This window comes from Haliotis rufescens, unplaced genomic scaffold (assembly GCF_023055435.1).
Source record: "Haliotis rufescens isolate VD_foot unplaced genomic scaffold, xgHalRufe1.0.p SCAF_33, whole genome shotgun sequence".
Lineage (NCBI taxonomy): Eukaryota > Metazoa > Mollusca > Gastropoda > Lepetellida > Haliotidae > Haliotis > Haliotis rufescens.
In genome coordinates this window covers 5,428,604-5,455,670 of record NW_025964035.1, presented here as the reverse complement: position 1 = coordinate 5,455,670, position 27,067 = coordinate 5,428,604, and the positions used below count along the sequence as shown (strand labels likewise).

At 42.7% G+C, this 27,067-nt stretch overlaps 1 protein-coding gene across 1 annotated transcript; it reads right to left on the bottom strand.

Moving 5' to 3' along the window:
* Nucleotides 1-909: 909 nt before the first annotated feature.
* Nucleotides 910-27,067, bottom strand: LOC124150256 (sodium-coupled monocarboxylate transporter 1-like). The gene is made up of 16 exons (XM_048380817.1): nt 26,358-27,067; nt 23,081-23,149; nt 22,924-22,975; nt 22,422-22,489; nt 21,398-21,478; nt 19,773-19,846; nt 18,622-18,762; nt 18,111-18,246; nt 13,305-13,390; nt 12,580-12,695; nt 12,287-12,357; nt 11,927-12,013; nt 11,233-11,420; nt 9,658-9,758; nt 5,246-5,370; nt 910-3,174 (listed from the first exon to the last, which is right to left on the bottom strand). Exons 1-16 carry the CDS (start codon nt 26,694-26,696, stop codon nt 2,959-2,961), a joined length of 1,950 nt encoding a protein of 649 aa, XP_048236774.1. The 5' UTR covers nt 26,697-27,067; the 3' UTR covers nt 910-2,958.

Here is a 27,067-nt window from a genome sequence, read left to right as displayed (position 1 = left end):
ATTAGATGTAGCTATAGCTTGGCAAAACAGATGCACGCAATGCCAGGACGATGGCATCCAAGCGTAGGCGACAGTGGGAGAAAAGGTAGAGTTATGGCCGTCAATTGTTTGTGTTTGTGAGAATATTCAGGAGATACCAAACTTTTATACCTCTGTTCATAAAATAGACGTGTCCGACATTCCCGAGATCAGATTGTCTTGCATGACATTTTCTCTCTCTTTTATTACTGGATAACAACCATCGGTGGTATATGAGTTGTACAACAACAAAAAACACAGTAATAGATGTACAGCTAGATAGCATACATGGTAGAATACGTCACAGTATAGCATTCAAATGTCTGAGGAACTTTGACAGTTTAGGATATGTAATCATGTTTGGCCAGTGTGTGTAGTATTCATTGACACATCCAGTACGTAATGTTAAAGGTGAATTACAGCTGAATAAATAGTGGAACTCGTCACCAATTACTTGGGAGTCACACAATGAACATATCCTTCTCGTTCTCGTGATATAGTTTCCCATCATATTATTAGGATAAGTTAATACTTACTTACACCAGTATGGTATGACACGTTTAGCAATATTAATGCTTAGTGGTGGTACTAGTGTGTGTGTGTGTGTGTGTGTGTGTGTGTGCGCGTGTGTGTGTGTGTGTGTGTGTGTGTGTGTGTGTGTGTGTGTGTGTGTGTGTGTGTGTGTGTGTGTGTGTGTGTGTGTGTGTGTATATTATATAAATAACTTTTTGGCTTTCAACAGTCACTACATTTCCACGTGTGCAAGTCTGGACTTAAAGCTACAATAAAGACACAAATTTTGGCTAGCTCAGCCAGTTCCTTTTACGAGTACAGGAAAAGAAACACACCAATCAGGTTTAGTCATCCTGTTTAAAAAGACAAAACTTAATATTGAAAAATCGTGGTCACTTTTAATTGACTCAATAGATGTACATTTGAAAACATCAACAAATCTCACACAAGTTCATCCAATCACAGCTGCCACATTTCTCAATCTACATTAAATCGTCCTCTACGAAAGCTGCTGGCCGAACAACTGATTCTGATTTGGTGTGGTAGGAGTAGAAATCCTGTAGACTGGCACCAGCACTCTCAGAGTTGCAGATTTGTTTTTTTCTGAAACCAGTTCAGACTTTAGATAATATACGTCGAGCCGGCGAAACCCGTCTTCGTCCGGAACAGGCGCACCCGTGGTTTGGGGTTAAGCGAAACGCAAATGTTTTCGCATGGACTTCTTTTTTTCTATCCTTCTTTCATTACACGATATAACCCTCCGTGGTACATGAGTTGAACAACAACAACAACAACAAAAACAGACACCGGAATATATGGTACAGGTCGATATAAGGAATTGCATCCGACGTCATGTTTGTCACTGAAATTTGGCAATTGTCTCCACGTGTCTACCATAAAACTTGTTCACAGCTTTACCGAGGCCTTGAACGCTGTAACCATTATCAACCAACTTCAAAGCATGTGTGGTTTAGCGTTTAATAACATGTAGCGAGTGTTTTAAACGTTACAGCTTTACAAAAGACATTAAAAAGTTACACAATCAGTGAAAAACAGTTTTCGTACATTTTTTTTATATTATTGTCTTTCCCCAGCCCGCTCTCTTGTTTTCAGTTTTCTAACACGAATATTTCAACAAGAGAGAAACCTGCAGTGAGTGAGAAATTGGCTTCACACATTGTACCAATGTCGGGAATCGAACCCGGGTCTTTGGTGTAAGCAGCGAACGCTTTAACCACTTGGCTACCCGACCGCCCCTCTAGAATGAATGAAAACCGTAAAAAATAGTTATAAAATACTAAAACGTTACTGACAAGGGACAAGTACACTTAACATTTTTGCAAGCAGCTGTTATATTTAACCCGCTGGATGCCGAGTTTTGTTCTGACGCACATTTTCCTAAGATCGAAAAAGTGAAGGTTGAACGTGAATTGCGATCACGCGGCACTGGATCTACCTCCGGCTATACACTTACGCAGAGATGTAGAATATTAAATTTCCTAGCTGATGGTGTAAATTTAACTGCAAATGTTTAAACGGTTTGAAAAAAATGACACTGCTAAGTGTTGTCCGATAATTTATTCTGCGTTGAAAAACAGGAATTTCCTCCGCTTTTTATCGTATACCGATAAAAATACTGTGCGACGAATTATTTTTATTTAGCAGCTTTACGGAATTGTGAGCGAACAAAACACTGCCTAATATCTGAACGACAAAACGGAATGACTGCTTTTACAATTTCAATGATGTCTTGAATAGTTAAACAATTAGACAGTTTACGGTGTATCGATCTTAAGTGGACAACACATTCACCTGTTTCGCATCAGTTTTACTTAATCAAATACTCAAAAGAATATTTCAAAACATACAAAATTATATTCACCAATGGATGTATTTGTTTATTATTATATCATTATTTCTCTTCATCTGATGTCTGAATTACACAATAAAAGATGCGGGAAAAGCTCTAATAGTACAGAATTTTCAGGATAATCGTATGAGGCTCCACCAACGGGATACATGGCACGGGTTACAGTTTCAAACTTTTTTTCAATTCCTGGAGAAACAAAGTGAAACAGTTTAATATCCTGTGGTCACACTATTTAACAAAGGATGAGCCCATTGAATATATTATGCAAAACGAGAGGAATAATGCGTAGATCGTTTAATTGTGACCAACACACACCTGGCGAATTGTTAGACTGTTCTGTATCTCAAATGACATAAAAAAAATAATTCTTCTAGAAATGTGTGTATATATTTAACGAAACATATTATCCATTTTGTTGGACGTTTCAATGTCAACATCAACTTTGAGATATGAATGAATTAAACCATTGTTCTATAAAAATAGCTGTAAATAAACTAAACTTTACATAAATAAACGTTCAATGATTTGATAATATTGAGATATTTGAATATGCTGATTTAGAACTGTGTCCCGTTTTGCTGTTTCTGGTCGTTGAAGACATCGGCAGCTGGGTTGTTAACTCCGGTATTGGTTTCGTTGTTCTCTTTATATGATAGTCCATACACAGGCATAGGTCCCGACCCGTCCAGGGGTAACTTCTCCCTGCTGGAGCTGCTGACAAGATCACCAGACGCTGGTATCACAATCTCCCCATCCTTTTCAGATGCTATTTCCTGATAGGAACAAAATAACACAGTGAGAAAGTGAATAATTTTGTTTAAAATGATTATAAATTATTAAAGATTTACGACTTTGAAATTGACCCTATTCCCGTCAGTAGATAACTTTGAGAATCAGGAACTCTTTCACAAGACAACCTTCGCAATTCCACCAAACCTGAAACGTCTCGCTACATCCGTTTCACAAACAACGTGTCGCTCAAGTCGACCTTCATCTAAACTGGGCTACATTTCTTTTCAACCCGCAGCTTCCGCAATTACAGCACAGGTAGCCTTTGCGAAATATTGAGGCACGTGCGTTTCAGAAAGCAGCCTCAGCTGCCTTGCCTCAATCTTGATTGGTTTACTGAAACAATTATGTGAGACGGGCAGGCTTCAACCTACATCTGGGTCTCTGAACTCCTGGTTACAGCGGAGACACCTACCTCCGGGTTCCTGAACTCCTGGTTACAGCGGAGACACCTACCTCCGGGTCTCTGAACTCCTGGTTACAGCGGAGACACCTACCTCCGGGTCTCTGAACTCCTGGTTACAGCGGAGACACCTGCCTCCGGGTCTCTGAACTCCTGGTTACAGGGGAGACACCTACCTCCGGGTCTCTGAACTCCTGGTTACAGCGGAGACATCTACCTCCGGGTCTCTGAACTCCTGGTTACAGCGGAGACACCTACATCTGGGTCTCTGAACTCCTGGTTACAGCGGAGACACCTACCTCCGGGTTTCTGAACTCCTGGTTACAGCAGAGACACCTACCTCCGGGTCTCTGAACTCCTGGTTACAGGGGAGACACCTACCTCCGGGTCTCTGAACTCCTGGTTACAGTGGAGACACCTACCTCCGGGTCTCTGAACTCCTGGTTACAGCAGAGACACCTGCCTCCGGGCCTCTGAACTCCTGGTTACAGTGTAGACACCTACCTCCGAGTCTCTGTACTCCTGGTTACAGTGGAGACACCTACCTCTGGGTCTCTGAACTCCTGGTTACAGTGTAGACACCTACCTCCGGGTCTCTGAACTCCTGGTTACAGCAGAGACACCTGCCTCCGGGCCTCTGAACTCCTGGTTACAGTGTAGACACCTACCTCCGGGTCTCTGTACTCCTGGTTACAGTGGAGACACCTACCTCTGGGTCTCTGAACTCCTGGTTACAGCAGAGACACCTACCTCTGGGTCTCTGAACTCCTGGTTACAGCAGAGACACCTACCTCCGGGTCTCTGAACTCCTGGTTACAGCAGAGACACCTAACCCCGGGTCCCTGAACTCCTGGTTACAGCGGAGACACCTACCTCCGGGTCTCTGAACTCCTGGTTACAGCGGAGACACCTACCTCCGGGTCTCTGAACTCCTGGTTACAGTGGAGACACCTACCTCCGGGTCTCTGAACTCCTGGTTACAGCAGAGACACCTGCCTCCGGGCCTCTGAACTCCTGGTTACAGTGTAGACACCTACCTCCGAGTCTCTGTACTCCTGGTTACAGTGGAGACACCTACCTCTGGGTCTCTGAACTCCTGGTTACAGTGTAGACACCTACCTCCGGGTCTCTGAACTCCTGGTTACAGCAGAGACACCTGCCTCCGGGCCTCTGAACTCCTGGTTACAGTGTAGACACCTACCTCCGGGTCTCTGTACTCCTGGTTACAGCGGAGACACCTACCTCTGGGTCTCTGAACTCCTGGTTACAGCAGAGACACCTACCTCTGGGTCTCTGAACTCCTGGTTACAGCAGAGACACCTACCTCCGGGTCTCTGAACTCCTGGTTACAGCAGAGACACCTAACCCCGGGTCCCTGAACTCCTGGTTACAGCGGAGACACCTACCTCCGGGTCTCTGAACTCCTGGTTACAGCGGAGACACCTACCTCCGGGTCTCTGAACTACTGGTTACGATGGAAATACCTACCTCCGGGTCTCTGTACTTCTGGTTATAGCAGAGACACCTACCTCCGGGTCCCTGAACTCCTGGTTACAGTGAAGACACCTACCCCCGGGTCCCTGAACTCCTGGTTACAGCGGAGACACCTACCTCCGGGTCTCTGAACTCCTGGTTACAGCAGAGACACCTACCTCCGGGTCCCTGAACTCCTGGTTACAGCGGAGACACCTGCTGATTGGGCCGGGAAGGCAACAGAAGAGTCGGTCGAAGAAAGGTACCAGATACTTTGTGTCCACATCACCCAGTCGATTCATACCTGCGAGTACAGGGAACGAGTGAATGGATCTTGGTGAAATCGATTTTCTGCAGAATATACCTGGGACAAGGAGACTGTCAATACAATATACCTGGGATAGAGAGGTTTTCAAGACAATATACCTGGGATAGAGGGGTTTTCAATACAATATACCTGGGATAGAGGGGTTTTCAAGACAATATATCTGGGATAGAGGGGTTTTCAAGACAATATACCTGGGATAGAGGGGTTTTCAATACAATATATCTTGGATAGAGGGGTTTTCAAGACAATATACCTGGGATAGAGGGGTTTTCAATACATTATACTTGGGATAGAGGGGTTTTCAATACAATATACCTGGATAGAGGGGCTGTCAATACAATATACCTGGGATAGAGGGGTTTTCAAGACAATGTACCTGGTATAGAGGGGTTTTCAATACAATATACCTGGATAGAGGGGCTGTCAATACAATATACCTGGGATAGAGGGGTTTTCAAGACAATATACCTGGGATAGAGGGGTTTTCAATACAATATACCTGGGATAGAGGGGCTGGCAATACAATATACCTGGGATAGAGGGGCTGGCAATACAATATACCATGGATAGAGGGGCGTTCAATAGAATATACTTGGGACAGAGGGGCTGGCAAAACAATATACCTGGGATAGAGGGCGTTCAATACAATATACCATGGATAGAAGGGCGTTCAATAGAATATACCTGGGATAGAGGGGTTTTCAATACAATATACCTTGATAGAGGGGCTGGCAATACAATATACCTGGGATAGAGGGGCGTTCAATACAAAATACCTTGGAAAGAGGGGTTTTCAATAGAATCTACCTGGGATAGAGGGGTTTTCAATACAATATACCTTGGATAGAGGGGCGTTCAATACCATATACCTGGGATAGAGGGGCTGTCAATACACTATACCTGGGAAAGAGGGGCTGTCAATACAATATACCTGGGAAAGAGGGGTTTCCAATACAATATACCTGGATAGAGGGGATGTCAATACAATATACCTGGATAGAGGGGATGTCAATACAATTTACCTGGATAGAGGGGATGTCACTACAATATACCTGGGATAGAGGGGTTTCCAATACAATTTACCTGGATAGAGGGTTTCCAATATAATTTACCTGGATAGAGGGTTTAAAATACAATATACCTAGATAGAGGGTTTCCAATACAATTTACCTGGATAGAGGATTTACAATACAATATACCTTGATAGAGGGTTTACAATACAATTTACCTGGATATAGGGTTTACAATACAATATACCTGGATAGAGGGGATGTCAATACAATATACCTGGATAGAGGGGATGTCAATACAATATACCTGGATAGCGGGGATGTCAATACAATATACCTGGGATAGAGGGGTTTTCAATACAATATACCTGGATAGAGGGGATGTCAATACAATATACCTGGGATAGAGGGGATGTCAATACAATATACCTCGATAGATGGGATGTCAATACAATATACCTGGGATAGAGGGGATGTCAATACAATATACCTGGATAGAGGGTTTCCAATACAATTTACCTGGATAGAGGGTTTAAAATACAATATACCTGGATAGAGGATTTACAATACAATTTACCTGGATAGAGGGTTTCCAATATAATTTACCTGGATAGAGGGTTTAAAATACAATATACCTAGATAGAGGGTTTCCAATACAATTTACCTGGATATAGGATTTACAATACAATATACCTTGATAGAGGGTTTACAATACAATTTACCTGGATATAGGGTTTACAATACAATATACCTGGATAGAGGGGATGTCAATACAATATACCTGGATAGAGGGGATGTCAATACAATATACCTGGATAGCGGGGATGTCAATACAATATACCTGGGATAGAGGGGTTTTCAATACAATATACCTGGATAGAGGGGATGTCAATACAATATACCTGGGATAGAGGGGATGTCAATACAACATACCTCGATAGATGGGATGTCAATACAATATACCTGGGATAGAGGGGATGTCAATACAATATACCTGGATAGAGGGTTTCCAATACAATTTACCTGGATAGAGGGTTTAAAATACAATATACCTGGATAGAGGGTTTACAATACAATTTACCTGGATAGAGGATTAACAATACAATATACCATGATAGAGGGTTTACAATACAATTTACCTGGATATAGGGTTTACAATACAATATACCTGGATAGAGGGGATGTCAATACAATATACCTGGATAGAGGGGATGTCAATACAATATACCTGGATAGAGGGGATGTCAATACAATATACCTGGATAGAGGGGATGTCAATACAATATACCTTGATAGCGGGGATGTCAATACAATATACCTGGGATAGAGGGGTTTTCAATACAATATACCTGGACAGAGGGGATGTCAATACAATATACCTTGATAGAGGGGATGTCAATACACTATACCTTGATAGAGGGGATGTCAATACAATATACCTGGGATAGAGGGGATGTCAATACAATATACCTGGATAGAGGGGATGTCAATACAATATACCTGGGATAAAGGGGATGTCAATACAATATACCTGGATAGAGGGGATGTCAATACAATATACTTCGATAGAGGGGATGTCAATACAATATACCTGGGATAGAGCGGATGTCAATACAATATACCTGGATAGAGGGTTTCCAATACAATTTACCTGGATAGAGGGTTTACAATACAATTTACCTGGATAGAGGGTTTACAATTCAATATACCTGGATAGAGGGGATGTCAATACAATATACCTGGGTAGAGGGGTTTTCAATACAATATACCCGGGGTAGTCTGCATAAAGCGCCTGGTGAAAGGCTACTTAACGAAAAAAATTAATAGGATGACGTCACAAGAGGTTTATAACCATCACGACACGAAAAAGTCTATTTCGTGACGTTTGGAATAGTGTAGGTATTAATTTTAATGCACATATTTCAAAGTATTCACAATGATTCGGTTATATTTACATGCATGCTTAGTTTGGAAATTACTTGACTGTTGAAGCGATACACATAGTTACATCCATATCCACAATCGTCACTGTCCTGGCCGGTGTGTTATGTCAATACTTTTGATGTCTTGGAACCAAATTCTCTCTTGTCATTTCAGCTACCTGAAAGTTTGTGAAGTGTCCAGTTATGTTTTCTACAGTTGCTCTTAACACAGCTGTGATAACTGTTAATATCAAACATTATTTGTCCACATTATAGATATAGTCAGAATATTCTGGTCCGATCGTCTCTGTGCCTGACATATCAGTATTGTCTGTTGAGAAATGAGAAAACCAAGATTCACAAGCCCGAATGACCGTGGATACTCGTTTTTACATGTTCATGTAGGGGCTGTGGGGTAGCCTAGTGGTTAAAGCGTTCGCCCGTCACGCCGAAGACCCGGGTTCGATTCAAGACATTGGTACAATGTGTGAAGTCCATTTCGGGTGCCCCCTGCTGTGATATTGCAGGAATATTGCTAAAAGCGGATACACTCACATGTTAATGTCGTCATTGTATGTCAAATAGGCCCCATTTTGGTATCAACAATCGTGTTTCTGCTAAAACAGTTTTTGTCATCACATTGTCAATTCAAAGTAAAAGACAATTATCACAGCCACAGACGTGACCGTTCACACCTGCCCCCTAAGATTGTATAATCAATCAGGTTGTGTTGGATGGATGGTGTTGTTTTGTGTACTCTAAGTTGCGAGAATAATTAAAGAAAACTACAGTAAACATATTCAAAGGTCGCTGATCCTTTGTATGTCGTTGTACTTATGACTAGGTGACCGCCTCCGTGGTCTAGTGGTAGAGCGTCCGCCCGGAGAGCGGAAGGTCCGGGGCTCCATTCCCGGCCGCGTCATACAAAAAGACGTTAAAAGATGGTACTTGTTGTTACCCTGTTTGACCCTCGGCATTACGGGGCCCAAACAAGGACTGGTCGGCTCGGAGTCAGTATACTGTGTCTGAGTGGGGTATTAATGTTAAACTGCGGCGTGCTATCTCTGTGAGCTAGCACTATAAATCGGCATCAGTCCGGACTAGTACGAGCAGCCACACACACACACGTGCATGCACGTCGCATATAAGTGCAATAATCTTGGACGTGACGTTAAACCCAATTTCACCTAACCTACATGTATGACTATGTTTCACGGACTGTGGGGGTCAAAAGATAACAATAGCCACTGTGCCACTGCCACACAGAGACTGACAACATGTAGTGATATATCGAACGAGAACTGAACTCAACAACAAATGAGGTGACTGACCTGTGATAGCGCTCACAATGAGACCAACCACTATCACTGTCGATGCTCCAATAGCCGGGTACCACAAATATGACACGGTGTACAGGGCCGAGATACCAGTACTGAAACATGATAGAGTAGAGATGAGGTAGAGAGGACACTGTGTACAGGGCAGAGACACCAGTACTGAAACATGATGGAGTAGAGATTAGGTAGAGAGGACACTGTGTACAGGGCGGAGACACCAGTACTGAAACATGATGGAGTAGAGATTAGGTAGAGAGGACACTGTGTACAGGGCGGAGATACCAGTACTGAAACATGATAGAGTAGAGATGAGGTAGAGAGGACACTGTGTACAGGGCGGAGACACCAGTACTGAAACATGATAGAGTAGAGATGAGGTAGAGAGGACACTGTGTACAGGGCGGAGACACCAGTACTGAAACATGACAGAGTAGAGATGAGGTAGAGAGGACACTGTGTAGAGGGCGGAGATACCAGTACTGAAACATGACAGAGTAGAGATGAGGTAGAGAGGACACTGTGTAGAGGGCGGAGATACCAGTACTGAAACATGATAGAGTAGAGATGAGGTAGGGAGGGCACTGTGTAGAGGGCCGAGAAACCAGTACTGAAACATGATAGAGTAGAAATGAGGTAGAGAGGACACTGTGTACAGGGCGGAGACACCAGTACTGAAACATGACAGAGTAGAGATGAGGTAGAGAGGACACTGTGTAGAGGGCCGACACACCCGTACTGAAACATGATAGAGTAGAGATGAGGTAGAGAGGACACTGTGTACAGGTCGGAGACAATACTACTGAAACATGATAGAATAGAGATGAGGTAGAGAGGACACTGTGTACAGGGCGGAGACACCAGTACTGAAACATGATAGAGTAGAGATGAGGTAGAGAGGACACTGTGTACAGGGCGGAGACACCAGTACTGAAACATGACAGACTATACATTAACTCCACACGTGTACACCCTAACCAACTCACTGACATTGACATCACCACACGTGTACACGCTAACCCACTCACTGACATTAACACCACTACACGTGTACATGCTAACCCACTCACTGACATTGACACCACTACACGTGTACACGTAACCCACTCACTGACATTAACACCACTACACGTGTACACGCTAACCCACTCACTGACATTGACACCACTACACGTGTACACGCTAACCCACTCACTGACATTGACACCACTACACGTGTACATGCTAACCCACTCACTGACATTAACACCACTACACGTGTACACGCTAACCCACTCACTGACATTAACACCACTACACGTGTACACGCTAACCCACTCACTGACATTGACACCACTACACGTGTACACGTAACCCACTCACTGACATTGACACCACTACACGTGTAGACGCTAACCCACTCACTGACATTAACACCACTACACGTGTAGACGCTAACCCACTCACTGACATTGACACCACTACACGTGTACACGCTAACCCACTCACTGACATTAACACCACTACACGTGTACATGCTAACCCACGCACTGACATTAACATCACTACACGTGTACACGCTAACCCACTCACTACTCGACAGTTCCTCCAGCTGTGGTCATGATGGAGGACATTGTTGTTGTCATGGAGTCGGTGATGTTGGGGACGCTGCAGTTGTATGTGGGGAACTCAAGGCTAGTTGGGGCTCCCACAACCGTATAGGCTCCTATGCTGATCCACAAGGGAAACGCCAACCCCAGAATACCGCCGACCACTGCTCCCTAAAAGACATATAGTGAGTGAGTGAGTGAGTGAGTGAGTGCGTGCGTGCGTGCGTGCGTGCGTGCGTGCGTGCGTGCGTGCGTGCGTGCGTGCGTGCGTGCGTGCGTGCGTGAGTGAGTGAGTGAGTGAGTTTTGAGGCTGCTTATAGCAATATTCGCGTGGGTTGCTAGAAATGATATTCACACAATGTGGAATATCAAACCCGGTCATTCTTCACGCCAATTGTTTTAAGAAAGGCAGATTCGACTATGTACAATACAAAAATATATCTATAATTGAGATATGTGACCATGAAGTAAGAAAACTCTCCGATATTTGGCAACCTGTTTTTCATATTACAACCTTGGTTACTTATGCGCATAAAGGGGCGACGATATATTTGTAAGTGAGAGTAGAAATTACCCTTGAAATATGCCTTTTTACATACACCTCAATTACTATGGAAGACATACAGTATCGATAACGACTAAATCTAAAGGTGTCCGCTATATCTGACTGAACTTACAATCCAGTTGGCCCACGGGAAGAAGGCGCCGAGAGCAAACATCCCCAGCAGAGGCCCCGAGGCAGCCCCAGTGAAGCTCAACGATGCCTTAGTGACGACATAGAACAAAGGTGTCATCTCAACACTCGATCAAAATGTTTTGAAAAAACCCATCAGATCAAACTACGTCAGCAAACACAGTTTTGTGCCCGGGGAACTGTCACACGAATTTGCCTACTCAATATGTTTACACTTTTATTATTAATATTGAACTGATGTAGATCCGGTAACGCTGTTTAATATAATACAACAACTCACCTGTAAAACTGTTCAGAATGCTGTAGATCCGGTAACGCTGTTTAACATAATACAACATCTCACCTGTAAAACTGTTCCTCCCAACGTCATTGCCATAAAAGACATCCCGATACCAGTGCCACCGAAGAACAGCACTACAAGATGGAAATATTATTTGATTTTGTTGTGCAAAGTTAAATAAACGACAATTGGACAAGACAAATTCTAAGGGTTCTCCGGGTAACCTTGCTTTACACTGTACAAATGCGATCTACATCTCATTCAAAGAAAATAAAATAGCGCTGTTTATACTTTGATATTGATCTGAAGACCTCTACCTCTGTTGTAATCATTATGAATAACTTAGAAAAACTAACCCAAAAATTTTGTGACGAGTGTTTTCTGTCTTTCGTTGAGTCTTTCCCCGAGGACTGGCTTCAGGAAGTCCTCCCAGCACACAGCAGCCAGGGCGTTCAGACAGGAGGACATCGTGCTGCAAGAAGTTACAAGATTGCCGATTAAAATATGGTGATGTTCCCGGTAAGGCTATGTAAGACGACAAAGACGGATAACGTTAAGAAGTCCTCACCTGTTGCTAGGCCCACCTACATGGTATTATTAAAAGACGGTGATGTTTGAGGGTTACGGTATATGAGCAGACACCAAGACATAAACACTGATAATTTTGGCACACACGCAATAATTACACATCCGAGGGGACAGTTCTCGTCAAAAGGGATCGGTTCCTACCTGAGTGTTCCACCAATCAGAACAGTTCCTACCTGAGTGTTCCACCAATCAGAACAGTTCCTACCTGAGTGCTCGACCAATCAGAACGGTTTCTACCTGAGTGCTCCACCAATCAGAACAGTTTCTACCTGAGTGCTCCATCACTCAGAACAGTTCCTACCTGAGTGCTCCACCAATCAGAACGGTGTCTACCTGAGTGCTCCACCAATCAGAACAGTTCCTACCTGAGTGTTCCACCAATCAGAACAGTTCCTACCTGAGTGTTCCACCAATCAGAACAGTTCCTACCTGAGTGCTCCATCAATCAGAACAGGTCCTACCTGAGTGCTCCATCAATCAGAACAGTTCCTACCTGAGTGCTCCACTAAAGAGACATGAGATGAACAATCCTGGGAGACCGGGATATCCGAGCACCTCCATCACGAAGTAGGGTATCAGCTGGAAAGAAAAGAGTGCGCGAGGATACTTCTAAACCGTTTCAGCAGTATTCCAGAAACATCCCGTCGAGGGACATCAGAACTTAGCTTTATATGATAGAGTAGTGGCCAGACCCTCAAACTGCCGACATACACCTCCCCATATATAATAGAACAAAGCAAACTTAGATTTACTTATGTTTTTGTACACGGACTAGAAAATAATAGTTGTGATCAAATGTTTTGGTGGCAGATACTGTTTAAGTGCACTTTCATTTTGTGAAAATACAGAAAATGAAATAAAGTCTCCTTAAATGGTAATGTATGCATTAAAGAAGTCCGTGTTTCTATCATGTATGGTTAACAACCAAGCCATTTGATATCTCAAAATTATTTCGTTTATAATAGATTATACAACACATACATGTCACCGTTTGAAAATATCATGTCTATATTGGATATTATTAAAGGTTTTGCCCAAAGTCAATGATTATTTTAAATACCGAGGAGGTACATTTGAAGGCCAATGTCACTTTAAAGGACAAGTTCTAAATTAATACATAGATAGTATTAAAAAATGCACATACAACTTTCGTTACTGGTTCTGGATATGCGTGGTTAAGCCCCATAGATTATACGAGGAAACAAACAAAAAATGTGCACAAAAAGATCAAAATAGCTGCTCCCCCTATAAATGGACAAGCAGATGACACTGTGGACTCAATCTCAAGACACAGAGGTATATAAGGTATAGATTTATGTTTGTCAATTTCTTTATTATGAGGAACAAAACGTTTAGGAGTTTATACCCCTCTATGAAGCAGAGAACGTATATTTTCCTGTGTGAACAACAAAAGTAATAAGATAACAAAGATGTAAACATCACAAGGGAAGCCAACAGTTAATTGGCGCTGATAGCAATGGACGAAGGTCTCCGAGCCAATGGCAGAGGCACCAGCAGCGCAAGTCCCAGTCCCAGAGGATGTATATACCAGATCCCCTGCAACTGTGGCCACCAATACATTGGAGAAACCCTCAGATTCCTCATCACCAGACTCAAAGAACATCAGTCCTGTGTCAACAAACTGGACCTGAAATCCGCGATTAAATCAGCCGTTGGCTTCCCTTGCTTAGTTTCCACCTTTGTTATCTTATTACTTTTTTGTTCTTACAGGTACATATATATATATATATATATATATACAAAAATGAGGTAAATGTTCACTCGGTGTACATGTAATATATAATAAAATAATAAAGTCCACGTTAGTCCATCATCTTTTTTATATCAGTTTCATACATAGTACTTTCGCTGTCTCATGACAGCAAAGACTACATTAAGGTACCGAAACCTCATAATCTGATGGGCGGTCGTGTAGCCTAGTGGTTAAAGCGTTCGCTCGTCACGCCGAAGACTCGGGTTAGATATATATATGTTCTGTGCTTCATAGCATTTGGGCGGTCGGGTAGCCTAGCGGTTAAAGCGTTCGCTCGTCACGCATAAGACCCGGGTTCGATTCCCGACATGGGTACAATGTATGAAGCCCTTTTCTGGTGTCCCCTGCCGTGATATTGCTGGAATATTGCTAAAAGCGGAGTAAAACCTTACTCACTCACTTATAGCATTTATTCATCTGATGAAGGAGTAAGTATATTCTTCGAAATGTTTGCTCATAATAAAGAAGTCTTCCTTATGTGTATCACTTCTAAATGTCATTCAAAGACTACATAAAGGTACCGAAACCTCATAATCTGATGGGCGGTCGTGTAGCCTAGTGGTTAAAGCGTTCGCTCGTCACGCCGAAGACTCGGGTTAGATTCCCGACATGGATGCAATGTGTGAAGCCCATTTCTGGTGTCCCTCGACGTGATATTGCTGGAATATTGCTAAAAGCGGCGTAAAACCATACTCACACACTCATAATCTGACATATATCAGAATATTTATAAATATACTGTTGCTCTCAACACCCAAGGAGTGAACTATATGAATATATTTGTAATTATATACATGATTCTTCATAACAGGACGTTACTTAAACCGCGTACAGTTCGGAATGACTAGACTGTCAAGTGTAACAACAAATTAATATGACCGAGATATAACCGACAAATATCTTTACTTATGGCATAAAAACAATAGTGTGGCTATGTAGCCATGCTGCGTTCCAAACACACTTCTCTTGTACACAGCAGACGGAATTCAAAATAAACATGTAAGTTTTTAGTTTCCACAGTTAATACATTATCGTGTCACAGGATATTCTGTCTGGTCCATTTCTTGATTCTATGGTCTTTTTAAACACTGCCGTCGCATGGAACGCATACAACGCTAAGGTTAAGGCAAATTTTGTGAGTGCAGGTGTTACCGGTAGGGCAGTATATGATAACCATTCTGAATGATTTTCAGTGATCTACTCCTATAATTGTCACGGCTATTTTGCTGTTTTCCCACTAGAATCTGTATTGGCGGATATTCGAGACTGGTTATCCTCTGGTGTTGACGTTCAATTATTCAACAATATTTTGTGATGTTATCTGCTGCAGTACTGAATGTTACCATGTTTGTAGACCGTCATAATGTGTTGTGGTATAAGAAAGTTTTAAACATACTTAGCTGTAAACATGTTTGGGATTTATGTAGCTGAAAGTCTTTGTGTGTTGACATTACGTTTACATACATCTACTGTCGTAACAATCGTTCTATCAAGAGTCAAGAAGAGTCAAGAAGAGATATGTCAACCGTCTGCGATGTCAGTCAGCCCAAGCTTCAATAGCCTAATTGCACTGAGCTGAGATAATGAAGATTGGAAATTCTCTGGATCTAGAACATTGTGAAACGTGATATTCTTATGGTGATGTCTGGTTATAAATTCAAAGAAGACAGCTTCTCAATATTGCTGACACATGTTGAAATGTTGAAGAACTTGTCAAGTTGGATTGCGCCAGCTGGAAGTGTCCCTAAACTCGGCTAGATCAGTTGTCCTCCTGCCACACCCTGGATGACCAAGGCTAAGTCCAGGCTTCCAACACTGACAAGGCAGCTACTGTGTTCCCACCTTCAGCAGATGCCTTCAAGCAACACATGGTGAGTGCCATGTTTCAGAAGACAATATGGCTGCAGACATATCTGTCATCTCATCTGCAGCAACAGATCTGGACTGCCACATACTGAACACTGCACCTGCTCTGGTAGCCAAAACTCGGCCTACGATGATGAATCTGAAGGCTTGAGTGACAGTGACAGTGGCGGCACTGACTAAATGTTTCTTACTGTATTGGAGAAAAATAATGGATTCATTAATGAGTTACTGACAATGTTGAAGCAATTGTATAGAAGTGCTTCACATTGACACTTCAAAGTAAGTCAATATCATCAGCAACTGTAGCACAAAACATAGGTGAATTATCTTAAAAAGGACAATAACACGATAGATGGAGTTCCTGGTCGAAACCTAAATTTTGACATTTACATTTATCACGCAGTCCGATGTGAAGACGAAATATTGTCATTTTCCTGTATTTGTGGCCCTCTTGGAGGCCATTTTGTCCGCCATATTGGATAAATCAAATTTCTCAAGCTCATATATGGAAGATACCTAAACGATTCATGTGTTCAAATAAAACAATTTGGTGTACAAGAATGCTATTTTTTATTTGTGGGTTTTAAACAGGATGTTTGGTGGGATCACATATAGTAAACTGTCATACATTATATTATACCTATATTAATTGTTGATTTTTTTATAAGATCTTGAAGCATTCAAGCAGATTGTGAGATATCACACGACATGATTGTCACTATGAAGGTTACATTATCTTTAGTTTTGTAATAATTTGAAATTGAAAATTGAGTGATTTTTCCTGTTTTTGGCACATTTTGGTCGATAACTCGACATAAACCATTTTGCAACTTGTTTATTTGTTCTATGTTAATTTTCCTAAGTCAGCTTACTGAATTTGATTATAAAATGAGCATTGCAATATGCAAACTGATTTGTTATTTTATTTGAGCCATTTATTTGATTTACTAAATTCTGTCATACAAATGTGCATTTCACCACCAAAAACCATGTCTGCCACCAAAGGGAATCACCACAACCATCATTTTCTAACGCATAAATGATATCTGGTGACGAAAATGTGGTTGTGCTTTGTTCTACTGTGGGAGGGGTTACTCCTTAGATAAGTCCTCTTTTTAAGGCTTGGCCGCTACTCTATAATGTACCCATGTGGGAATTCGAACATGGGCCTTGAAAACTTGAAGACCTCAGATCACACACACACACACACACACACACACACACACACACACACACACACACACACACACACACACACACACACACACACACGCACGCACACACGCACACACAAACACACACACGCAAACACGCACGCACGCACGCAAACACACACACACACAAACACACACAAACACACGCACAAATACGCACGCACGCACGCACGCACGCACACACACCATAAAGAAAACAAACACACACACACACACGCACGCACGCACGCACGCACACGCACACGCACACGCACACGCACACACCATAAAGAAAACACACACACAGCTATCTTCCAGTATAGTGTACACCTTTGCAGACATATGGATGTACTCTTTCTGTATGGTGCTAATATCTGAATGGCTGTTACTTTGCTTTCTGCCAGATAAAACATGCCTTATGGGATTTTTCCACTCAATAAATGGTACCCGTTCTATCAGGTCTTACTTGGTTTGAGTTACTGATGTATTTTGCAGACAGTGGATCACATCCTTTCTGTGTGTAATAGGCGAAGGTAATGATTCCGGCTAGACACACGATGGTCAATAGAATGAGGACACCAAGGACATTCAGCATCACCGACCTGAATAAAATGTTTTGAATTAGTGGTAAAAATATTACCACAACAAATAAACATATAAATGATATATGACAAACAAAGATGAATGTATATCAGGGTCGTTGGTCAGGCTATAGCTTTTAGCTTTCCCGGGCAGGAGGAGAGCAAACAATATTTTAACTTGCGTTAATGAAAGGTGCCACGGATCTGTTGCTTTATATCGCCATGTGCGTATTCGAAATCCTCAGGTAGTCCTAGTAAAATACTTTTACACAAACGTTTTAAAGTGTGCGCGGTTAATTTTGTCAGTGTAGCCTGGATATAAACTAGTATACATCCTAGCCATACACACACCCTGTGGTATCATTCAGATATCAGCTGTGTCACATTGCATCTTACAGTTTGGCCTTCTGCAGTGTTGGCAGTGCACAGTAGCGCTGGACACTGGCCTGGTTGACCCCGAAAGTCGCCGTCCAAGATATCATCCCACCAATGACCAGTGACCAGAAGGAATGGCGGACAGTCGGATCTGGATCAAAGCTGAAACGGGAACGTAAACGTGCATGTCAGAGTGATTGAGCAGTTGTCCAGTAATGGCACGGCTTATGTAGAAGAAAGGGACACGTTCACGCCCGGGGATTTATGTGGATGACGAAGGTCGGCTATTAAATTTGTAAGTAAACAGAACGATAGACAAAATGGGTATGATTTTATTGATGAACATGAGGGTGTACACACTTTAACAATGGGAGCGATCGTCATGTTTCCAACTTCCCAAATGAAAAAACTGATGTAGCGACGCCATGTGTTGGTGCATCGATATCAGCGTCGACAATATTAGCATCAGACAATAGACTTCCGCGGTCCATCTGAATGAAATCTTTATTTATTATGTTTTATTCAGTGTCTTTTCGTATTAAAATATGATGGCAGTTGACTCAAAAGAAAGGATCTCTGAAAATCATTGATGAGAAAATCATTGACAGCGACATGCAGTTGGTCGACAGCGTTCCGCCGCACAGTGGTAGGATCACGCTATCATCATTTTGTGACTGCCACCACACACAGAAATGATCTGCGGAACGCCAGCGGTAATATATTTCTACTCAGACAGTGCGTTATCATCACCGTGAGGCTGGCATCCCACTGACCCGACATCAGACACGTTTTAATTGGACAGACGATTAACTGATGAATCGAGATACTGTCTAGACTTCACAGATCATCGTGCCCGAGTGTGGCGAGGACAATTGAAATATTTCAGGATTCCAACGTAGTCGAACAGGACCGGTATGGAGGGGGCTCAATCGCTAAGTGTAGTGTGTTTCCTGAACAGCGTAAATAAACCTCTGTGTGCATGTGATTTTCTCTTTTAACAAAAAAATGAATGTTTGGTAAATATCATATGTAAACCTACAAAGCATGCTTCACTAACATCCCCTGAAAGAACATTTCGTAGAGGCTCAGTAGAAAGTATATTCTTATACACACACATGAACATAATTGGGGCCAGACTAACAAACAGCGAATGAGAAGAATGTGATGCATACTTAAAGAAATTAATTCTTCCCCATTCTTCGTTTATTCTCCAAACTTCTCCCATGCCGCCAACCACGATGGATCCCTGAAATCATGGAATGGAACATTGATTATAAGGTCAACCCAGTCACTTTTATACGTTTTGAAGCATGTATTCAACCAGTCTATCCATTATTTCACTTTAAATCTGATGAACGATGTATTACAAGGTCTGCCAATTTACCCATTATTTTACCGCAAACACAATGAGCCACACATTGAAGGGTCAACCACTTTACCCATTATTTTACCGCAAACACAACGAGCCACACATTGAAGGGTCAACCACTTTACCCATTATTTTACCGCAAATACAACGAGCCACACATTGAAGGGTCAACCACTTTACCCATTATTTTACCGCAAACACAACGAGCCACACATTGAAGGGTCAACCACTTTACCCATCCTTATTACTATTATTGCCACTATAAGGCCAGCCACTTTACCCATTTCTAACTTTAAACGCGAAAAACTATTTATTATAAGATCAACTGACGCACCTATTGTTTCTTTCTCTAAACGCGATGAACCATCAATAATAAGGTCCGACTATTTGCCTATTTCGTTTTACTTTGAACGTGAAGAACCATATATTATAAGGTCAACTGAAGAAGCCATTATATTTACCTGACACGCTGGGAACCATATTTTGTTGGGTCAACCAATATACCCATATGCGCCCCTCATGGTTTATTCTCCCTGCAGTGTTTTATTGAGCGATAAACAACGAGCATGAGTCGTTTATTTCTTATATATAATATTGGTATTCTCATAATTTCTACGTCGATTATCTGCACCTTTTCTCCCAATATTGATCGTCATATCTCTCCTACTGCTGGGAACGATCGTTTGGCCATTGCGTTCATCTGCGCTGTCCAGCTTCTCTCTCAAAAATAACGTTGTCCAATTTACGACGTAATCAAGTTGCGAGCGAATGTTCGAATCTCCAGAAATGACGTCATGCTAGAACAGTGTTGTATAGTGAAATATACTACGCTTCGTTCTTCATTGTTAGTTGCGATTATTTTGCGAAGGGGTCTTATATTTTACTCCAAACGAGAGGAATCATTTACTATAGGGGGAACCATTTTACCCATTCTGTTTACTTTCAACGTGATAAACCATGTATTATAAAGTCTACCAATGTACCAATTACTTTTACTTCAAACGAGATGAACATATACTGTAGGGTCAACCAATTCATCCATTTGTTTTACTTTTAACGCGATGAACCATGCATTATCAGGTCAGCCACTTTCCAATTTTTGCACTGTAAACCTGAACAATTATGCATTACAAGGTCAAGCAATGTATCCGTTGTTTAAACTTTAAACGCTATGAACTATGCATTATAATGTCTACAAATTCTGTTTACTTGAAACTTGATATAGCATTAGCATACTGTCTACCAATTTTAATGTCTACCAATATTATTTCGAAATGTAAATATTGTATTTTAATGTGTCGAAACCTCTTCAGAAATTACATTTGTTTTAATAATGCGTCCTGATAAAAAAGGGAGACTTTAATTATGTTTAATGACGGCTTCAGTAACTGTAACTGTGCATTCTGACATTATTCTCCACGATCATACCTGAATGACTATTGCTAGAAGTCCGGCAAACATCACCACTGACTGAAACATGTCTGTCCACACAACTGCTTTCATTCCACCCTAAAATAAATTGAAATACCCCACATATAATACACAGAGACGTGAGTGAAATGACGTTAAGTTACTGTACCATCCGTGTGGAAGTGTTGTTTGAGCCGAGAGGCAACACAGAGGGTGGCCGAGCAATTATCATACAACGAATTTATCTAACCGCCATGTTTATCATTTTTCACCATTAAAAACAAATGGAGATTGAGATGCGAAGCCCATGTTTGTCACCATTTCCATATTGCCATTAGAGCTCCACATCGCCACGCCTGAAGTCGACTATAACACACACTACGCAACGCTGTTTTGTTGGAAGGAGCTTGAATTATTATGTCTGTTGCCAGGATGGCGGGTCATATATGCAGTTGTACTCACTGTAGCGGTTAAATGAACTGTATGAAAACGTTATTAATCACCAAAATGGACGTATTTGAGTTCTAGTGAGTGAGTATGGTTTTACGCCGCTTTAAGCAATATTCCAGCAAGATCAGAAATGGGCTTCACACATTGTACACAATTCGGGAATCGACCTCGGGTTTTAGGCCTGACGAGCGAACGCTTTAACCACTAGGCTACCTAAAGGTAAGGATACAGGCAAACCCTCAAAAACATTCAGGCGACTCTATGATTGGGGGGCGGTCGGGTAGCCTAGTGGTTAAAGCGTTCGCTCGTCACGCAGAAGACCCGGGTTCGATTCCCGACATTGGTACAGTGTGCGAAGCCCATTTCTGGTGTCCCCTGCCGTGATATTGCTGGAATATTGCTAAAAGCGGCGTAAAACCATACTCACTCACTCACTATGATTGGACTCAACGATCTGCGGATCCAGACGTGACGCAGCTTTGGGACATGTGGCGCTTACCTTAATAATCCAACTATAATGACTGAAGATCTTACTGCGTGTTATGTTAAACGCCGTATTCACTCCAACTATTGCAGAGTGCGCTGTACCCACCAGTGAGGTGTAGAACGTTGACACCAGCCCGACAGTGATGATGGTGGCCCATGTCGGAAACCCAGTCACTGAAATGTATAGAACAACTTCAACCAGTCACCATACGTTATACTGAGCGCCCAACAGTGGTTTAGTAACAAAACGGACATTGTATGATAAAGATTTTTTTCACAGAAGTTCTGTAGTCATCATACGTCTTTACCTTTCGTATAGTTTTTTTTATTAAAAAGGGATCTTTTTCGGCATGTTTAAGACAACTGGCTTTGGTAGCTGTAACTATGGTTACTGTGATGAAGGTGAAATCCATATGTTAATTACAGGAACAATATCGACAAGTTTCATTACTGGTATTCAAGTTGGTAAATCTATGGACGGCCCCCACGGGGTGTCTCGCACTTTGTAAAATTAAATTAAATTCGAGAAACACTAAAGACTTTCTTAAACAGAATATAGACATTTTCTGAAGCCATTTTTGGTCAAATAAAATAGTTAATATACATACCCGCTTCTAAAGCCGTTGATGGAGCAAACGATGCAACTCCCATGTACAACACCTTGAAGTGAAATTATAATTGAACGTCATATTACAAAGCACTGGTATAAATGGATGTAGCGATGGAAAGAAAGCAATTTACAGACGCACTCACTCACTCACTCACCTGCTGAACTATCATGATACATGTCCCTGTCAGTTTGGCGGCACGGGAGTCGAACCGCTTCTCCAGATACTGAAACATAGCTACACATATCATGATAAGGTACGCGTCAGTTAAGCAATGCGTTAGTCGGCGCTCGGGTAGCCTAGTGGTTAAAGCGTTCGCTCGTCACGCTGAAGACCCGGGTTCTATTTCCGGGTTCTGTCGGGTACGACATAGGTACAATGATATTGCTGGAATATTGCTAAAAGCGGCTCACTTACTCACTCATTCAAGCAAGTGTACGTCACTGGTGAAGTGTGTTTGGGAGGGAAGCGTACGTCACTGGTGCAGTGTGTTTGGTAGGGAAGCGTACGTCACTGGTGCAGTGTGTTTGGTAGGGAAGCGTACGTCACTGATGCAGTGTGTTTGGTAGGGAAGCGTACGTCACGGGTACAGTTTGTTTGGTAGGGAAGCGTACGTCACCGGTGCAGTGTGTTTGGTAGGGAAGCGTACGTCACTGGTGCAGTGTGTTTGGTAGGGAAGTGTACGTCACGGGTGCAGTGCGTTTGGTAGGGAAGCGTACGTCACTGAGCGGTGTGTTTAGTAGGGATGAGTACGTCACTGAGCGGTGTGTTTGGTAGGGAAGTGTACGTCACTGGTGCAGTGTTTTTGGTAGGGAAGTGTACGTCACTGGTGCAGTGTGTTTGGTAGGGAAGCGTACGTCACTGGTGCAGTGTGTTTGGTAGGGAAGCGTACGTCACCGGTGCAGTTTGTTTGGTAGGGAAGCGTACGTCACTGAGCGGTGTGTTTAGTAGGGGTGAGTACGTCACTGAGCGGTGTGTTTGGTAGGGAAGCGTACATCACCGGTGCAGTGTGTTTGGTAGGGAAGCGTACGTCACCGGTGCAGTTTGTTTGGTAGGGAAGCGTACGTCACTGGTGCAGTGTGTTTGGTAGGGAAGCGTACGTCATTGGTGCAGTGTGTTTGGTAGTGAAGCGTACGTCACCGATGCAGTCTGTTTGGTAGTGAAGCGTACGTCACCGGTGCAGTGTGTTTGGTAGTGAAGCGTACGCCACTGGTGCAGTGTGTTTGGTAGTGAAGCGTACGTCACTGGTGCAGTGTGTTTGGTAGGGAAGCGTACGTCATTGGTGCAGTGTGTTTGGTAGGGAAGCGTACGTCACCGGTGCAGTGTGTTTGGTAGTGAAGCGTACGTCACCGGTGCAGTGTGTTTGGTAGTGAAGCGTACGCCACTGGTGCAGTGAGTTTGCTACATGATAATGCTCCATATGCATCTGCTGCGTGTTCGTCATAACTGAGACAGTGTGTACGATACGAGAATGTTTACTACAGTTGCCGTTACATGCTTGTGTATGTCTGCTACATGTGTCTTTGTGCAGGATATACGTCTGCTACATGCGTGTGTATGTCTGCTACATGTGCCTTTGTGCACGATATATGTCTCCTACATGCGTGTGTATGTCTGCTGCATGCGTGTGTATGTCTGCTAGATGTGCCTTTGTGCATGATATATGTCTGCTACATGCGTGTGTATGTCTGCTACATGTGCCTTTGTGCAGGATATACGTCTGCTACATGCGTGTGTATGTCTGCTACATGTGCCTTTGTGCATGATATATGTCTGCTACATGCATGTGTATGTCTGCTACATGTGCCTTTGTGCAGGATATATGTCTGCTACATGCGCGTGTATGTCTGCTACATGTGTCTTTGTGCATGATATATGTCTGCTACATGCGTGTGTATGTCTGCTACATGTGCCTTTGTGCAGGATATATGTCTGTTACATGCGTGTGTATGTCTGCTACATGTGCCTTTGTGCAGGATATATGTCTCCTACATGCGTGTGTATGTCTGCTACATGTGTCTTTGTGCATGATATATGTCTGCTACATGCGTGTGTATGTCTGCTACATGTGTCTTTGTGCAGCATATACGTCTGCTACATGCATGTGTATGTCTGCTACATGTGCCTTTGAGCAGGATATACGTCTGCTACATGCATGTGTATGTCTGCTACATGCGCCTTTGTGCAGGACGTACGTCTGCTACATGCGTGTGTATGTCTGCTACATGTGCCTTTGTGCAGGATATACGTCTGCTACATGCGTGTGTATGTCTGCTACATGTGCCTTTGTGCAGGATATATGTCTGCTGCTGGCGTGTGTATGTCTGCTACATGTGCCTTTGTGCAGGATATATGTCTGCTGCAGGCGTGTGTATGTCTGCTACATGTGCCTTTGTGCAGCATATACTTCTGCTACATGCGTGTTTTTGTCTGCTACATGTGCCTTTGCGCAGGATATACGTCTGCTGCAGGCGTGTGTATGTCTGCTACATGTGCCTTTTTGCAGGATATACGTCTGCTGCATGCTTGTGTATGTCTGCTACATGTGCCTTTGTACAGGATATATGTCTCCTACATGCGTGTGTATGTCTGCTACATCTGTCTTTGTGCAGGATATATGTCTGCTACATGCTTGTGTATGTCTGCTACATGTGTCTTTGTGCAGGATATACGTCTGCTGCAGGTTTGTGTATGTCTGCTTCATGTGCCTTTGTGCAGGATATACGTCTGCTACATGCGTGTGTATGTCTGCTACATGTGCCTTTGTGCAGGATATACGTCTCCTACATGCGTGTGTATGTCTGCTAGATGTGCCTTTGTGCAGGAAATACGTCTGCCTCACGCGTGTGTATGTCTGCTACATGTGCCTTTGTGCAGGATAAACGTCTGTTACAGTTGTCCGTGAGTTCAACATGTGTGCCTGATAAGTGTGTCTTTGTGTGCATCACATGTGTCTGCTGCAGGCTTCTTATATTCCACTCCGAATTCCTCAAACCCACGTGCACAACACGATAGGCCAAGGATCATAATCAGTGCGAATTCAAACCCGCGGAAAGGGAATCCTGACAAAAGAAGCATGTCTGCACCCCGACATGAGATAGATTCGGCAACTCATAACATGTGTAGTACATGTATCTACAACCCAATGATTTCCCATAGTATGGGTGGACACTCTCGCTAACACTACCTGACTCATGATCAGTTTTGTATGGGTGGACGCTCAGGCAGACACTAAAATTTGAGTTAGTTTGTTACTCGAGGGACACTCTAGCTAACTCTCCCTGAGTTTGTTTGGTACACGCCGGACGTATTGTACGGGGTGGACGTACATGTACATATTGTGATGTAATCAGAGAAATTATTGACATTCAAAACCATGATTTTGTACGCCACTTTCAAACATTGTGGTTCATTCCTTCAAGTGTTTCACTTACCGAAAATGTGCTTGTTAATTTCTGAGGGTAAAGCATGGGGACAAACAGGAGCGCTGCTAAAGCACAGCCAAGCATGTTGCCGAGCACCTGCAGGTAAAACTGGGTTCCTGCTGTGTACATCTCTGCAGGGAAACCAAGGATGAAGATGGCGGACATGAAGGAGAGAAGCAGCGACATAGCCACAGGTACAACGCCCATATTTCCAGAAGCCTTCAGAAATTCTTGAATTGTACTTTCATTCCTTGATTTGATGGCGTAGTAAACACCTATAGCAGCAGAGAGTAGTAACGTCAGTGAAAACACCACATAGTCCCACACTCCAAGATATGCTGTCGCCATGTCAAAGAGTGTACAACTTCAAGCGGATTTATTCTCTGCTTTCAAGATTTCTTGATGCCGTATAATATTCAACGCTGTATGTAGAGATATGACGCAACATTTGGTTCAAGAGCCTTATACTTCCTCGCAAGGGCAAAAGAAATATACACTCGAAAATTGGATGCACCAAACAATTACACACGTTACCAGAACGTAAATAGTCTGAAACAGTCGCCGAAACACTGCAAACGTGATGTTCCAAACACAACTATGATAGCCGTGTCAAATACATCACCATCGAATGGCTATTTCTTGTGTGGTTCATTTTTAGCCACAATATAACATGGCCACATATGTTCTTTCGCGCGTCAGTTCAGTCTGATAAACCGCCC

Bases quoted from the DNA above. Each gene is read 5' to 3' on its own strand.
- LOC124150256 (XM_048380817.1), bottom strand. From the start codon at position 26,696: ATGGCGACAGCATATCTTGGAGTGTGGGACTATGTGGTGTTTTCACTG. The intron at 13,391-18,110 runs GTAAGACCTGAT...TTTTCTTTCCAG, and splicing joins ACATCAGTAACTCAAACCAA to CTGATACCCTACTTCGTGAT. The intron at 12,696-13,304 runs GTAGGAACTGTT...AACTTCTTGCAG, and splicing joins CTCTTTAGTGGAGCACTCAG to CACGATGTCCTCCTGTCTGA.